The sequence below is a fragment of the Mus musculus genome, chromosome 8 (genome assembly GCF_000001635.26).
Source record: "Mus musculus strain C57BL/6J chromosome 8, GRCm38.p6 C57BL/6J".
In the NCBI taxonomy this organism is placed as follows: Eukaryota; Metazoa; Chordata; class Mammalia; order Rodentia; family Muridae; genus Mus; species Mus musculus.
In genome coordinates, this window is record NC_000074.6 from 105047861 (window position 1) to 105062242 (window position 14382).

The window sequence follows — 14382 nt, forward strand, 5'->3', positions numbered from 1 at the left end:
TAGGACCTTATCTTGACTTGGGCCAGTCATTGGGCCATCTCTGTTCCATCTTTATTCCTGAGCATCTCATAAGTGGGACAAATTGTGTCCCTTCACTAGAAATCCTGCCTGGCTACAGGAAGTGGCCACTTCAGTCTCCATATCCGCAGATGCTCAGAGTCTCAGCTAGGGTCACCCCCATAGACTCCCAGGATCCTCCTCACCCATTCCCAGTTCTCAAACTAGTCCCAGAATGCCCCAACATATTTCCATTCTCATGCCCAGCCCTCTCCCTCACCCCTTCACACACCTGCTCCCTTTCCCCACCCCCCTCCTCGGCCTCTCTCACAGTTTCCTCCCTTCATTAACCAAGCTCAGAGTCTATCTAACATGCAGTGCAGCTACAGTCCTAAGAGTGAAGCACCATGGCAAGCAAGAGTTGAAAATTATCTATGGAGGAGGGAAGATGGTGTGAGGAGAGGGTGTTAAATCATCAGACCTCTCCAGAAGACACTGCTGATCTGAGAGCAGGCAGAACACACTTGTATTTCTTGCACTGAGAAAGTAGAGGCAGGAGGATCAGGGGATAAAGGACAGTCTCCTCCATCAGGCACTTTCAAGGCCAGGCTGAACCTGTCTCAAAAACAAAAAAAATAAGAATACACAATTTCAGAGCTGGCCTCCAACCAATCAGGGCAGACCAAGTTAATTTTCACAAGATAAGAGGTTCAATAAAAGGCAAGTCCTCTCCAGCTTTCCACAGCTTTGTCCACAGTCCATTATGACAAATATGGAGACAACGGCACAAGCTGGGTCCAGTGTCCGAGTCTGGATGGCCTGTCTGCTCCTGATATTTCCTACCACTGTCATTGGTAAGACATACTCCCTGAACGAGTGAAGTGGGGTTTCTGGCTCTGTGGCAAACCTGAGGAAGGAGGAGACTGGAGTGAGGCAGTAAGAGTGAACACCCTTCTCTGAGAAGGTGCCCAAAATAGAAGAGTACAGGTGTGGTATATCCCGACTGGGCAGAGTCATTATTATCTGAATGATCTATTTTTTTTAAAGACTGAACTCAGGAGTTTAACATATGAAGAAAGCTCCAACACTAAGCTATATCCTCACTCTTACCTTTATGTTTTAATCAGTCATGGTAAAATGAAAAAGAATGTCATAAATGAAGCCTACTTACAGATCACTGAAAAATTGGGGATACAAATAACCCCATGAGGACATAGAGGGGAGGCACAAGATGACTGAACAAGTAGTGGGAAATGGGGAGAGAATACTCTCTTCTTCTTCTTCTTCTTCTTCTTCTTCTTCTTCTTCTTCTTCTTCTTCTTCTTCTTCTTCTTCTGCTTCTGCTTCTGCTTCTGCTTCTGCTTCTGCTTCTGCTTCTTCCTCTTCCTCTTCCTCTTCCTCTTCTTCTTCTTCTTCGGCTTCGACTTTGGCTTCATCGTCATCATCCACCTCGACCTACTCATCCTCCTCCACATCCTCCTCCTCCTGCTCCATACTCCTGCTCCTCCTCCTCTTCTTGCTTTCACAAGTGGGCAAGAATAAGCAATGCAGGCTAAGCAGATTGGTTGACTACCACACCTTAGTTAACATGTGAGTAACTGAGGTTCAAGCTGGGAGCAAGTCTGATTCAGACTAGAGATTGGGACACAAGGTAAGGTAGAGGAAGTCAGGGATAATCATGGAGAGAGGAGCCAAGCCTGCTAGCCACACACTTGTATTTCTTGCACTGAGAAGGTAGAGGCAGGAGGATCAGGGGATAAAGGACAGTCTCCTCCATCAGGCACTTTCAAGGCCAGGCTGAACCTGTCTCAAAAAACAAAAAAATAAGAATCATGAAGGTAGCCACTTGTTGAAGAGCCTAGCCATAATGCTGGGTGGAGAGTATTCAGAATAGAACCCAACAAATAGATGCTGGAGGAGCAAGTCTTCCTTCATTTTAAAAGTCCATTATTTCCCCCACCCCTTCATGGAGACTGTAAACTCAGCACCCAATGACCCTTCTCTCCCTTTCTCAGGACCCAAAGTCACTCAGCCTGAAGTGGATACCCCCCTGGGTCGTGTTCGAGGCCGGCAGGTGGGTGTGAAGGACACAGACCGCATGGTAAATGTCTTCCTGGGCATCCCCTTTGCTCAAGCACCACTGGGACCTCTTCGGTTCTCAGCTCCACTCCCACCACAGCCCTGGGAAGGTGTGAGAGATGCCAGCATCAATCCCCCAATGTGAGTACCCCTGCAGGAGGTGGAAAGTGGGCAGGGTGGTGAAAATTGCTGTATGGCAGAGTATGTGGAGCTGAGGGCTGGCCCTGGGATTTCCATTGGCTACAGGTGCCTTCAGGATGTAGAGAGAATGAGCAACAGCAGATTCACCCTCAATGAAAAGATGAAAATCTTCCCCATTTCTGAGGACTGCCTGACCCTCAACATCTACAGCCCCACTGAGATCACTGCAGGGGACAAAAGGCCGGTATATAGTCCAGAGGACCCCATCCAACTCAACTATGACAAATGACCTTCTACATCCCTGTTTCCTAAACACTCCAGAAGTCCTTAAAATACCCTGGGCTACAAGGTGAGTGGCTGGAGTCCAAGAAGCTGGGGCCACTGATTCAAAGCCATTTCTCTAGGTCATGGTATGGATCCACGGAGGCTCTCTGCTGGTTGGCTCCTCCACATCTCATGATGGATCAGCACTGGCTGCCTATGGGGATGTGGTAGTTGTCACTGTCCAGTATCGCCTTGGGATCTTTGGCTTCCTCAGGTGAGATGACCATCCTGGAAAAGAACATTGCAGCCCTGAGGAAGGCTTTCTCATGAGAATGTGAGGGTAGAGGGCTTGGGGAAGTGGCTCAGACAATAATGTTTGCTTGCCATATAAACATGAGGACCGGAATTGGGGTCCCCAATATTCATGTAAAAGCTGAGTGTGACTGTACATGTCTGTACATCTCAGCACTAAGTAGACCCGGTTCCAAAAACCAAGGTTCAAATCATTTAATCAAAATGCCTAGTTGATTCCTGACATCCACACTGGACAGAAATTTATATATGCAATGCACTTCACCTACATACCACACAGCACACAGCACACAGCACACACATGCACAAAACCAGGAACACACACACATACACACACAAAAGGAAGGGAGGGGGATGGAGAAAGGGATGGAGAGAGAAAGAGGTAAGAAGGAGGGAGGGATCGAGGGAGGGAGAGAGGGGGGAGGGAGAGAGAGAGAGAGAGAGAGACAGAGGCAGAGACAGAGACAGAGGCAAAAGTATCCCAGCTCTCCATAAGAGAATGGGGCCCAATCAAAACCAAACCTAAATACTGAATTTGAGCAAAGGGTGTTGGCTCTGGCTAAGGTTAGAGTCCTAGCAGGGAATAAGGACAAAGAGCAACAAGCTCTTAACCATCTAAGAGCCAGCTCTGACTGGCTGTCCTGCTACATCCACCCACATCACATACTAGGAAAACAGGTGATTCACAGGGAAGCAAGGATGGAAAAGCAGAGAAGAGCACTGGTGACTGACTCAAAGCAAATGTGCAGAGTATAAGAAAAACATATGTCTGGGAAGCTATCTTAAGCCAATCAGTGCCACTCCCTGTCCCTAGCACTGGAGACAAGCACATGCCAGGCAACAGGGGATTCCTGGATGTGGTGGCTGCTCTTCGCTGGGTCCAGGGGAACATAGCCCCCTTTGGGGGTGATCCCAACTGTGTCACTATCTTCGGTAACTCTGCTGGAGGCATTATTGTCTCATCCCTGGTGAGTTTCCACAAAGAACTAGCAATCAAGTTACATCAGGGAGGGTTTCAATGGCCCACAACATCCACGATCCTCTGCCTCCTAACATCTGTCCTCTGTTTTATTCCCAGCTCCTGTCTCCAATGTCTGCTGGGCTCTTCCACAGAGCCATATCGCAGAGTGGGGTTGTCATCAGCAAGATTCTGGAAGACTTGAATGCATGGTCTGAAGCTCAGGTCTGCCTTTCCTTCACTCTCTTACCCTAAGTGTGCCTCCACAGCCCACCCTGTGCTAAACTTTGGGTCAGGTGTGTACAGGAAGGAGTATAGGGAGTCATTGATAGGCTCAGAAATAATTGACTAGTGCGGTCCAGGAGGTAGGCAGTCAGACAAGGCTTTCTAGAGGATACCACCCCGAACAGGTTATCTCTGGTCCTTCCTTGGGGGCATTTTTAGGGATCTCTTTTTCACCAGGGGAGCCCTGTATTCCCAGATATCCTATTAACTAAGAGATCTGTCTTCTCGGGAGGAGTAGCCAAAAGTCACCAAACAGTTCCCTAATAAAAACTGTGTATGCAAAAGCTTCAGGCATAATAAGACAGGGATGGGGCACAGAAGGAGGAAGCCATCAGGTAGGGAACATGCAGGAAGTGAATGCTCTAACAGAGTGGAGGGTAGTATAGGGAGTTGACAGACCAGGTCTAGGAGGGAGTTTGGGTGGGATGCAAAGGGCTAGAGGAAGCAGGGAAAAAAAAAAAAAACTAAGCCACAATGAGTGGAAGATGCAATGCAGGGGGCAAACATGGAGGTCAAAGGCCAAGGAGATGGTGAAGGTAAGTGATAGGTTATTTCTTTACTGGTAAAATGAGATAATCTAAGCCAGACTCCCTTATATTAAAGGCAGATTTATTGGGAAGCTCCTCTTGGGTTCAAGGATTGAGAAAGTATGGGGAGGGGAACAAGAGGTTAAAGGTGGGTGTGTTCCTGAGAAAGAAGAGATGGAGAAGAGACCAAAATGGTTGGATTTTATACGGGGGAGCCTTTGAGGGAAGGGCAGCACAGCCGTTAGGCTAGAAAGGTTAGGGTTGGGGCAAAGGCATTCCAGGTATTGACTGAGAGATTCTGGGAGAATTTGGAGGCCTTGTCTTTGATGCTGAAACTATGCACCTCAGTCCCTGACTGGGTCTAAAACCAAACAATAAGCTCTGGAGACACTGATGGGATAGGGGTACCTTGGGGTGCTTTGGAGTAAGTGAAGACAGGCTAAACCTATCATTTACCAGCTGCTGGTCCCAGGCCCCAGCTGTGATGGAGGAGTGAGCTGGGTATTGTAACTCTGGGTTTGAGGGATAATTCAGAAACCTCAGTGGGACACATTGCTTCACATCTACCCAAAAGCAGCAGCCTACTCCTCACCTCACCACAGAGGAGAGAGTTTCCTTACCACAAGTTCCAAACCTCACCTGTCTCTCTGGAAGCCATCCCTCCTGCCTCTTAGCCCTGCTCCAGACTCAGCACCCCTTCCATTCCCGGCCAGACGTGACCCTGCATGGTCTTCTGAGTGCCTCAAGCTATTACTGAACTATAAAAGGTCGTAGAAGGGGACACTGGAAAGGGATCAGCCTCTTGGGTTGGTAGCAGGTCTCTCCAGGTAGCCTTGGACCCAGACAGTGTCGTTACAGCTCAGTACAGGGAGCAGTACTCGGGAAGTAAACGGTGTGTGTCTGAGAGGCAGTGTTCTTCTGACTGTCCCCAGAACTTTGCCAATTCTGTGGCCTGTGGCTCTGCATCCCCAGCTGAGCTGGTCCAGTGTTTGCTGCAGAAGGAAGGAAAGGACCTTATCACGAAGGTATGCCTCCTGTTGGGGGATGATGACAGTGGCTCAGAACTAACCTGTTTAGTTCCTATGGAATCAGTAGACTTCTGTCTTGCTCTTTCCTGCAGAAAAACGTGAACATTTCCTACACAGTCAATGACTCCTTCTTCCCACAAAGGCCCCAGAAGCTCCTAGCAAACAAGCAATTCCCCACTGTGCCCTACCTCTTGGGAGTCACCAACCATGAGTTTGGCTGGCTTCTACTCAAAGTGAGTGAGTGACCTTTGGCAACTGTGCTCTTCAAGGCCCTGCCTGAGTGGCCTTCCCTATACCACACCACAGAAGCCATGGCCTGAACACTCAGGTCATTCCCATTTTGTTAGGTGAGAAAGCTGAGACTCAAAGCCACTAAGCTTCCTTTTCGCAAAGTGAATGTTCCTGTGTTGAAGATACAGCTATTGCCAAACTGATCTTCTGGGAAGTGCTGACCCACAGTGCATCTTTGGTACAGAGTAGTTAATAGACCCTGCTCTACTCAACTGGGGCGTGTGACCCTGTGCTGAGAGACTAAGGTTTCAGGCAGCATTAAGCCCCTGGAGATAGATGTCTTCTAATCCAGTGCAGGTACACAGATCCCATAAGAGTGTCTCTACTGTGCTGTGTTCCTAGGAGCCTTGTTTCATCCACTATTTTCTCTTGTCTATTCATCCTCAGAGAAAATTTTCTCACCTCCCCTGATGTTCAAGACCAAACACAGGTCCTCTGGCTTGCCAACCAAGGACTCTGCCCACAAGTCTAACCCTGAGCCTATCAATTGTTTTCAGTGGCTGAAACTTCTCACAAAAGATGGGACCCATAGTGTTTCTTCACTATGTGGTTTGAGCAGCTGCTATTATGGGCCACTGGAGCTCACAGTGTTCTGTTAGAATGACGCCATGCTGTCAAAAAAAGAAACAGAAAAGAAAGAGAGAAAGGGTGAAGGAAGAAAGAAGGAGAAGAAGAAAGAAAGAAAAGAAAGAACTTCTTCTCTTGACATTGCCCCATTGAATGTTAGTCCACCACAAAAATCAGCTTCTAGTGCCAGGACTTGGACATACATGAACTCAGTCCCACGATTGTCCTAGAAGGCAGGTCTTTGCCATGTATCATTCACAGATTTTGAAACTAAGGAACAAGAAGTTCAACTAGCTGTCATGAAGTCAGTAAGTAGTAGACCTAACATTTGAACTCAAGAACTCAGACATCAAGTGCTATGCTATGTCATCTAAGCCAGGCACCTCATGCTCCTGTTGTCCACTCAGATGGCAGGGGTAGGAGGGTCTCAAGTCTGAGACGAGCCTGGGCTACACTGTGATCTCTTATCTCAAAAACAAAAATACCTGTAACAGAAAAAGCCAACACTTGATTCAATTGCCTGAGGTCTTTGATTGTTTCTAGTTTACAAGCAGGGTTGTTGTTCCAATAGTCCAGCTACCTTAAAACTCACTATGTAACCCAGGCTGGTTTTAAACTTGAAGCCATCCTCCCACCTCACCCTCTCAAGTGCTGGGGTTACAGGAGCCAATGTATCAGGCAACATGTGATGCTTTAAGTAGAGCACTTGAGGTTGTGAGGTGAACCATGGGGACTTGAGATCCATCACTAGCATACCGCAAAAAAATTCAGGCATGGTGCTAGATGCCTATAACCCCAATGCTCGGGAGGAAAAGGCAAAAGGATTCCTGGAGCTCACTGCTCAGCTGGTCAAGCCGAACTGACCAGCTCCAGGTTCTGTAAGAGACCTGGCTCTCAAAATAAGGTGGAAAGAGATTGAGAAAAACAACCAGCATCAACTTCTTACCTACACACATACATATGAAGATTAACACATACATGTGCACAAAACACATAAATACATGAGCACATAAACACATATACACAGAGATACAAAAGGAGAAGAGATATTTTGAATAAATATTATCCTCCCTGGCAGTATTGCAGTTAGCCTCTGACACTTGTATGCAATGCCACTATCCTAAGCACCTCAATTCTCAGCAGTCAAAAGTCTCTCTGTTATGGATTTAACATGGCTCTATCATGATTTTGTGCACACTGGCCTAGAAATGTTCTTTTCCTCAAGCCTAAAGGTGAAGAACAGTGATTGAGCTATCCTATTCCCCACAGTTCTGGAATATCCTGGATAAGATGGAACATTTGAGCCAGGAAGACCTGTTGGAGAATTCAAGGCCCTTATTAGCCCATATGGTAAGGCAAGAGAAAGGAAGTAGGGGTTGCTGGGCACCTAGTACAAGACTCTGATCCACTCCCAATGCTGCTTACTGGCCAATAAAACTCCTGGCCTAAGTCTTAATTCCATTAAAAATAAAGAGACCAGGGGTGGTGACTATCATCCCAGCATTCAGGAAGCTGAGGCAGAAAGTAAGATCCCAGCCCTGATCATTTGTCCAGCTCTCCAATCCTTCTGAGTCCATGGCAAATGGAGATGATGCTTCCTTCTCACCTGAGGGCTCCTAGAGAATCTGGACACTGCATGCAAAGAGCTGCCCAGATATCCAGAGAGCATCTGTGTGTGTCCTTTTATTTGGAAACCCCAGAGCCCTCTCTATCATACAACTTCATTGCTGCTCTCTGGAATTGTGTGGTATCCCGATTCAGTGTATCTTCCTGATTAATTACCACACTCTGTGCTGCAGACTTCACATAGACTTCGCAAAAAGTTACAAGGTAGACACTGGCTTTCACTGCAATTCAAATACCTTCTTAAGGTGCTTCAGCGAAACAGTGCCCACAGGGCTACACTACGCTTATGCTACTTTGATACAATCTATTAAGAAAACACCCAGGGAGGCAGAGAGATGGATGGCCACCCCTGGAGCATGAGTCCAAGGATTTGAAAGAATCTGTAGTGGAGGATGTGGGGATCTGTGGTATGTCTGCCTAAGCTGTGTGATGTAACATTTCACCCCAGCAACTGCCCCCTGAGATCATGCCCACCGTCATAGATGAATACCTAGACAATGGCTCAGATGAATCAGCTACAAGGTATGCCCTCCAGGAATTGCTGGGTGATATCACATTGGTCATTCCTACCTTGATCTTCTCAAAATACCTTCAAGGTAAGCCAGCCTTTGCCACCTTCCCTGCTTTCCCTGTAGTATCGCAAGTGACATAGCTACCGATAGGTGCAGAGTCCCTCTTATGATTTACATCCTACACTCTACAGCCACCTTCAAGACCATCCCAGGAGGGGGTAGGACCTCAGGCAGGATATGGTGCAGATGAAACAGAAGTCGAGAAAGCTAAATTGACTTATCAAAGGTCAACCAGCATACCCTTTATTAACTCTGTCCCTGAGATTTATTCAGTTGGCAGCCAATTCAATGCTTCCCCTGTGAACCTGACACTGTCCTATATTAGGCACATGTTCTTAACCTTGTAACTTCAGGCAAGATGTCGAGGTCCTCTCTGGGCCTCACAGTCATCATTTATAAAGTGGAAACATGAGGAATGTTAATCAAAAGCAGTGGTGTGACCACTCTTAATGCTGTGACCCTTTAATAAAGCCCTCGTGGGATGGTGACGCTCATCCATAAAATTATTTGGTGGCTACTTCATAACTGTAATTTTTCTACTATTATGAATTGTAAATATCTGATGTGCATGATGTCTGATAGGTGAGCACAAATGAGTCTTGGCCCACAGGTTGGGAACTGCTCCTTTAAAGATCATCCTGAGTACAAAAACAAATGATAACCACAGTCAGGTCAGGTGTGGTAACGTTCATGCCAGCACTTAGGAAGTGGAGAGAGTAGGATCAGGAGTTTAAAGTCATCATTGGCTATATAGGAAGTTCAAGGACTGCCTGGGATATATGAGACTTTGTTGTTAAAAAGCAACAACACCCAACAAGCAATGCCAGGAATGCTTGCCATCCACCTCCAGTCTGTAGCAATCTTCTGATGAAGATGGATGCCACTACAAGCTTGTGTGCCAGATGGCCTGATTGAATTGTGGAAACCTAACATGAATCCTGCCTTCTCTGTAGATGCTGGGTGCCCTGTTTTCTTGTACGAGTTCCAGCATACACCCAGTTCTTTTGCAAAGTTCAAGCCAGCCTGGGTGAAGGCTGACCATTCCTCTGAGAATGCCTTTGTTTTTGGAGGTCCTTTCCTCACTGATGAGAGTTCCCTCCTGGGTAAGAACAAACAGATATCCCATCCCTAGGCTACCATGTTACAGATATCTCCAGTCAGTGTCAGGGACCTTTGGGGATAGTTTAAGCCTCACCTGACTCTAAACCAAATTTGTCCCTCCTACCAGCCTTCCCAGAGGCCACAGAGGAAGAGAAGCAGCTGAGCCTGACCATGATGGCCCAATGGAGCCAGTTTGCACGCACAGGGTGAGTAGGTTACACAGGGCAGGCTTTGGGCCTATCTGCATCTACCCAGGGCATAGAACCAACCTTTGGTTTTCCTTCATTCCTCCCACTCAGAAATCCCAATGGCAAGGGGCTGCCTCCTTGGCCCCAATTAAACCAGTTAGAACAATACTTGGAGATTGGTCTAGAACCACGGACTGGGGTGAAGCTAAAGAAGGGTCGGCTACAGTTCTGGACAGAGACACTGCCAAGAAAAATTCAAGAATGGCACCGAGAGCAGAGAAGCAGGAAAGTTCCAGAGGAGCTCTGAGGCCAGACCTACCTGGACCTTCCTGACTGGGCCAACCCAAGAATAGTAGCATCCAAGCAGGGCAACTACAACTTCTTTTTGTTTCTGTTCAGAGACTTTAGCCTGGACCATGCTGCTGTGAGCCCATGTTTCTTAAATCATCAGCCCCTACAAGACCAGTATGGTGGACCACTAAATGTTACCAATCTGGTTTCTACTTCTTGATCATTGAACATACTGCTGTTTCTTCCTAAAGTGACTTGAACCCTTGCTGTATGGTACAGTCCAGCACATTAATAAAGCTCTTCAGAGGATCTGTTCTCTTGAGAAACCTCCTCTGCCTTCTCTAAGCTGCATACAACCATTAGAACCCAGTCTACCATGTACTCACACTGTCCATGTCTGAGTCTTTGTCCCTCCCACAGGAGGTCTCTGAAAATGATAGTAGACAACCATGGAAAGATTAGGCAAGACCTAGAGGCAAGGAGTGACAGACAGAATTTATGACTCGTGAATCTGTGATTTATGTGGCTTCTAGATTTGAACCCAGACCATTCTGGCACCAAAATAATGATCCATCCCCCATGGATGTCCATCATGGCCAGGAAGGAGACCTCCAAAGACATAGTTCTAGTGTCGTGGAAATATTATGACACAGGGCCAGAACCTTCTCTCTGCTGATTGGTCTTTGCTTTCACACAAAGCAGAACAGAATCCAGCAAGATCACCCTCACCAGATAACAGTCTTTACCTTCAGGGCCTGGCCTCCAGGCTTATAGACAAAGGACAGGAGCCCCTCCCTCACTTCTCAGGAGCAGAGAGCAACCACAGCAAAGCCTTGCATGGCCCCATGGGACCCACTGGGACACTGTGGTGTAGGTCAGGACAAAGTGTTTGGTGACTGGTTCAACAGTTAGCACACCTCTTCAGCACCCACTCAGGCCACAAATATGCAGAGTAGGTTAGTGTCCTTTTTAAGAAGCAGTGTATCATTCCCTTAAAACATCTGGATTTTTGAGGCTGAGGAAGGGGTACCCCATTGATAGGACATCTGCTCAGCATGCAAGATAGACTATTCAAGACCCAGCATACATTAACAAATAAATCTGCATTTTGATTGACTTCATAATACCTTGTCTACACTATCCCAATTCATGAACTTGAGTCCTACACATAGCTTTTCTGTCAGACTGTTTCCTGGCTGATGCCTCCATGAAAAGTATCTGTAACTGTTCAGGTATGCCCCGGGGAGTCACTTTGAGCAAGGGGAGACACAAAGCAGAATCTGAACCCCTTCACACACACACACACACACACACACACACACACACACACACACACACACACATACACACATTGAAAAGTTTCCTATGACTATCTGTTCCTCTTAGAACAAACTTCCAAGGCTTCTGTTCTCCATCCCCTTCTTCCAGCAAAGAAGGTTGACGCCATAACCTGATAGGCAGCTTGACAGCTACGAAATGGGACCCAGTGTGTGTTTCTGGCACTATAAGGAACTGTGAGAAATAGGCCATGCCTGATTTCAGGGCAAGGAAATAGAGCCATCTAAGCCAAGACCTAAAAGATAAGCAGAGGTTATTCAAATGGGCAGGACAGAGTATAAAAGAAGAGAGAAACAAGAGAAAGAGGGGGTTCTTGGCAGATGGCACAGATTCTGGGGAAATGCTCTTCCATATGAACAGACATAGATTAGATTATGAAGTGGGGGCAGGGGAAGGGTACTTCAGACGTAGGTTGGGTCCTTGATTTGCAGGAAAATTTGGGTTCCCATTACAGGTGAGCAAGGAGTTGGCGAAGATGACAAACAAATACGGACACAAGAGAGTGTACATCTGAATGTATTTTCTCAAAGCGAGCACCAGAAAAACAAGAAAGCAAGGGGAATACATCCTCCAAGATACATTGGTTCTTTACACAAACAAAGAAAATGCATACATAAAAAGATGACAAGTGCCAGGCTGTGTATTCAACTGAGATAAGAACAACCCTTAATTAAGATCAGCTAAATACAGGAGACAGGTGAATGCTCTGATGCAATGCTAGTCTATTGTAAAACCTACCACCAGGGGTCCTTTAGTAAGTACCTGATAATGCTATTCCTCCAGGCCTAGTGAAAAACATGCACCAGGGGAATTCTGCTCTCCTAACCCTTTCATGAATAATACTACAGTTCCAACTGAAACCAAAGCACACATATTTCCTAGGCCATTGTGTATTCCCTTGTATGGGTGTGACCTGGCTATTGTTCTAAGTAATTACTATGTTGACTAGCCAGGAGCTTTCTAGCTCTTCTTCAAGTAAATTGTAATGCCTGGTTATTTTCACTGTCTTTACAAGAGGTAAATTTGAATGTTACTGAATAGGTAACATTCTTACTGAATTCCAAGCTCAGGGTCGGCTCAAAGACTTTCTAGGACATTGGAACTCTGGTAGGGGCTTAATCTAACTTAGCTATATGTCAAAATCAATCCTTAAAGGCACTTATAATAAAACAATATTGAGGGAGTGCACACAAATCCATACACCAGACTAACGTGAGGACAGGTTTGGAATATACATGCTATGGGAATGCCAAGGTTCCAGGAGGCTAAGTTTCCATGAAACTCTTTGCATCAGTACTGCTTCCTAGTTTCTAGGCCTGTCATTCGAGTCACTACTGGAGTGGATGTAGCAGAAGGGGACTTGATTGTGATCAGATCTTGAACTTAAGAGCAAGAAGACTCCAGAGAGAGTCTAAGCAGAGGGGACTTGAGCAGGAGCACTATTTGGAAGAGGGGGTAAGAATGGAGGGTTGGGAGGAGAAAGCAAGGAGGAGCCAGTTCATTATCCAAAATGAAGACTTTTGTTTTGGTGAGAGAAGGTCTCACTTCTTAAAGCAGATTGGCCTGAATCTCACTGTATAGCCCAAGGTAGAAACAAACTTATGTTAAATCTCCTGCCTCAGCTTCTCATGTGCATGGATGATACATGCACACCACAATACTGGCTTACTGGTGGGATCTTGACTGACAGTCATCAGACATGGTGACTCTTGAGACCCAGAGGTAAGGGGAAAGAAAGACTGGGAGAAGTGTTCACAAAGGAGCTGCTCCAGGAACATAAGTCTAGCATGGGATGGTTTCTTGCCCCTGAGCATGCCACACCTGCTCTGAGGCTGCCAGCTCCTGAGGTCCCTGGTGCACCCTTCCCAGAATTGAGCAGGCTGAAAAGACCTTGAGTGTTTGCAGAGATGCTGGAGTCATCTGCCTTTTTGGCATGTTCAAATTCCTACAGGAACTTAGAAGAATAGATTGCCCTCTGACCTTGCTTTGCAAAATAATCCAGCTAAAACAAAAGATGGGTCTGTGGGCTGTCCCTATATATACACACAGTGCTGAATATTAAGCTTGAAGCCTTGATCACATCCTTTGCCTTGGTTTCAATCTACTCTCACTGTAGCCATCCAGTGGCCATGGAGAGCCAGGCACACCTGGAAGGAGAACTGGGGATGGAATAGGATGGGTGTATGAGAGAAATAAAGACCCAAGACAAAGATTTCTGATCATGGCTCAAATTTTAATTTTCAGCTCTGTGTTTATATGGGTAAAACCCAAAAACCCATCCCTTTATTTCACTTGGATTCTGTTGCTTTGTTTTTGCTGGATTGAGTTGTAAAGTAAGCTCAGTAGACAATCTGCTCAAGTCTCAGGCAGAAAGATGTAAATATAGTGAGGCCAGGCACAGGAGACTTGTTTAGTCAACTCAAGTCTTGGGAAAGGGCACATCTCAATCCATCCAATGCTTTTAATTTCCAACTCCCCTTTCAGGTAAACCCAATTGATCCATGGCCACTGGATAGCTACAAATGAGGCACCCAAATGAGGGGACTGAAAATGAAGGGACCCACTGAGAAATGCTGTCTTGCATGGAGCTCCACAGAAAATGGAAGAATTAACAGTATCCTGCTCAGTTAGCAATGAACTGCATTAACGCTAGCACTAGTTATAAAGTTTATTTTTTGGAGGCTGTTATTACAGGAGATGCATTAAGAGGATACACCTAGCTAAAGTGTTGTTGATCCAATACCGACTTCTGCTAGGGGTGACAGTACAATGGGACAGGGAAACTGTATATAGGCATTTGTCCACAGCCAAGAGCTA

General features: G+C 46.3%; 1 protein-coding gene across 5 annotated transcripts; it reads left to right on the forward strand.

Annotated features, from left to right (window-relative positions):
• The first annotated feature begins 715 nt into the window (after positions 1-715).
• On the forward strand, positions 716-14068 carry Ces3a (carboxylesterase 3A). Of its 5 annotated transcripts, none has more exons than XM_011248427.3 (13): positions 716-851; positions 2013-2217; positions 2323-2461; positions 2622-2755; positions 3608-3761; positions 3872-3976; positions 5496-5588; positions 5684-5824; positions 7719-7799; positions 8524-8671; positions 9601-9750; positions 9876-9954; positions 14050-14068. In XM_011248427.3, the coding sequence occupies exons 1-13, from the start codon at positions 761-763 to the stop codon at positions 14051-14053; spliced, it is 1524 nt and encodes a 507-aa protein (XP_011246729.1). In that variant the 5' UTR covers positions 716-760; the 3' UTR covers positions 14054-14068. The 5 variants fall into 5 exon arrangements, with proteins under 5 accessions (XP_011246729.1, NP_941074.1, NP_001158153.1 ...); NM_198672.1 differs by lacking the exon at positions 14050-14068 and adding an exon at positions 10048-10554 and having other exon boundaries at positions 739-851; NM_001164681.1 differs by lacking the exons at positions 5684-5824; positions 14050-14068 and adding an exon at positions 10048-10554 and having other exon boundaries at positions 739-851.
• Positions 14069-14382: the final 314 nt, after the last annotated feature.

Excerpts from the sequence above, each read along its gene's own strand:
- Ces3a (NM_198672.1), top strand. The coding sequence starts at position 761 with ATGACAAATATGGAGACAACGGCACAAGCTGGGTCCAGTGTCCGAGTC. Across the intron at positions 3,762-3,871 it reads GCATTATTGTCTCATCCCTG|CTCCTGTCTCCAATGTCTGC; the intron begins GTGAGTTTCCAC and ends TTTTATTCCCAG. Across the intron at positions 3,977-5,495 it reads ATGCATGGTCTGAAGCTCAG|AACTTTGCCAATTCTGTGGC; the intron begins GTCTGCCTTTCC and ends GACTGTCCCCAG.